This window comes from Mucor mucedo (assembly GCF_025094135.1).
Source record: "Mucor mucedo strain NRRL 3635 chromosome Unknown EV154scaffold_370, whole genome shotgun sequence".
In the NCBI taxonomy this organism is placed as follows: domain Eukaryota; kingdom Fungi; phylum Mucoromycota; class Mucoromycetes; order Mucorales; family Mucoraceae; genus Mucor; species Mucor mucedo.
In genome coordinates, this window is record NW_026252654.1 from 1 (window position 1) to 1,970 (window position 1,970).

General features: G+C 38.9%; 1 protein-coding gene across 1 annotated transcript; it reads right to left on the minus strand.

The window, feature by feature from the left end:
- Positions 1-310: 310 nt before the first annotated feature.
- On the minus strand, positions 311-1,572 carry EV154DRAFT_572781 (uncharacterized protein; the record flags this gene model as incomplete). The annotated part of the gene is made up of 3 exons (XM_051606359.1): positions 311-1,181; positions 1,239-1,310; positions 1,373-1,572. 3 exons carry the CDS (start codon positions 1,570-1,572, stop codon positions 311-313), a joined length of 1,143 nt encoding a protein of 380 aa, XP_051449870.1.
- Positions 1,573-1,970: the final 398 nt, after the last annotated feature.

Sequence of the window (1,970 nt, forward strand, 5' to 3'; positions counted from 1 at the left end):
AGGATGTCGTTATAATAAACGCACATTTCACGCTTATTATCGGATTTAATTGGATACAAATCAACGTTCACAACTTTTGATATTTGGAATATCTTGGCCACTTTAAAATAATGGCGATCTGAAGAGGAATATTGCTCTCAGACAGCAAAGAGACTTTATCCGATACCCAGAGTTGAAGATTTCGACAGTAATTATCATGGGATGCTAAAACAATCTATCACAACTCCACTTTTCACCTTGACTGAGCTTGATTCGTTGGTTGGGTGTTCGATCAGGAAGATCTGACAGGAACCAGACATACAGGGATTACCTACGAGAAGTCGCAAGTGTTCAGATACATCATTGAGAAACAAGTCAGGCTTGATGCGACAACAACAGGATCAGCGTGTGTAGAAGCAGTTGTATTTGTTGTTGCAGCAGGATCAGTGGCAGGAGCAGAGGTAGTGGCAGAAGGAGAGGTAGAGGCAGGAGAAGGAGCAGAGGCGTCAGCGGCTGTAGCAGTACCAGATGTGCTAGTTGATGTGGCAGGTTCAGTAGGTTCGACAAGAAGTCCGCCGTTATCATCTTTCGCACAATGGGGAGCATGAGGAAAACAAGGTATACAACTTTTCTTGGATTTGTGAAATCTGGAAACGCTGTGGGGAGTGGGATAACCACGGAAATCATAAATAACATCAGAAGGATCCAAAGCTAGTTGAGCTCTGTACTCTTTGATTGCAATTTCAGCCATATATTTACCAAAATCAAGAACTGATTTGATTTGGACTTCTGAATACTTAAAGCTACCAGACTTGAAGAAAAGAAGGGCATGCATTATGTATTCATTTTTGAAAGGATATGCTGGATTATCGTTGACATCACCACTCAAATCAAGATATTCATCATTACCATCATCACCACCATCACCACCATCACCACCATCACCACCATCACCATTAGAGCCGTTGTTGACGTCGTTAACAGGAACGGGAGGTTCATTAGATTCGCTATCATCATCAGATTCCCCTCCGTTGTTAAAATCATTGTTGAAATGGTCAAAGGCATTACCACCATCGAATTCTTCTTCACCATCATCACGCCCATCATCATCACCGTCACCATCATAATCATCATATTGATTTTCGTCAAATTTATTTGCAGGTTCAGACAATGGTTCGGCAGTGCGTTCAGGTTGGATTGGTCTAATGTATATTGATGTAAGTAATTTGAATATATTTAACAGCCTTAAATAACTTTACCTTTCAATGGACTCCATATCAGAACTACGAGATTCGCTTAGCGGGATAGTAGGTTGTTCGTCAGAGGTATTCCTAAAAATAATAATGATAAGTACAAACTGACTATTTTTAAATTGATGAAGACGCTCACTTACTGTTGTTGGATGTCATTGGCAGGTAGTGATCCTTGATTGGACTGAATCGCCTCCAGAAGTTCTAAGTGGTGTCCTGATCTTTGATGCACTTTAAAAGAGTGTCGATTAATTGTACTGTATTTACATAACACACACGTTTGCTCCTGAGGCTGTAAAGCAGGTTTTGCACGGAACTTATTTGTTCCAGGTGTTTTTTTCATAGTGCTTTAAAATTAAAGTAAGTTGTTTATAATAAAATAAAGAATTTTGATAAAGTGCACTCTGGGGATTGTGTTTGGTTTATATATCGTTCAGATCAAAAAATGTGTTTAATGCTTAGCTTATGCGGACATAAGCTGTCAATTTGATTGGTGCAATAATTTACAAACGTCATTGCGGAACGATATTTTGTCACGCAACCCAACTTTCTTAGGTCGCTTTTCTTTCTCTTACGTATTTGTTTTTAACCGTGGCGTGTCTTCACAAACGCGTGATTATTGCTTGTAATATTATGATGCTTATGAACAATGGTATGTCATAGAACATATGTCTTAACAATACTATCATAAGGTATTCTACTAATTCTTCTCTCACAGTCAATTTAATCAAAGTCAAACGC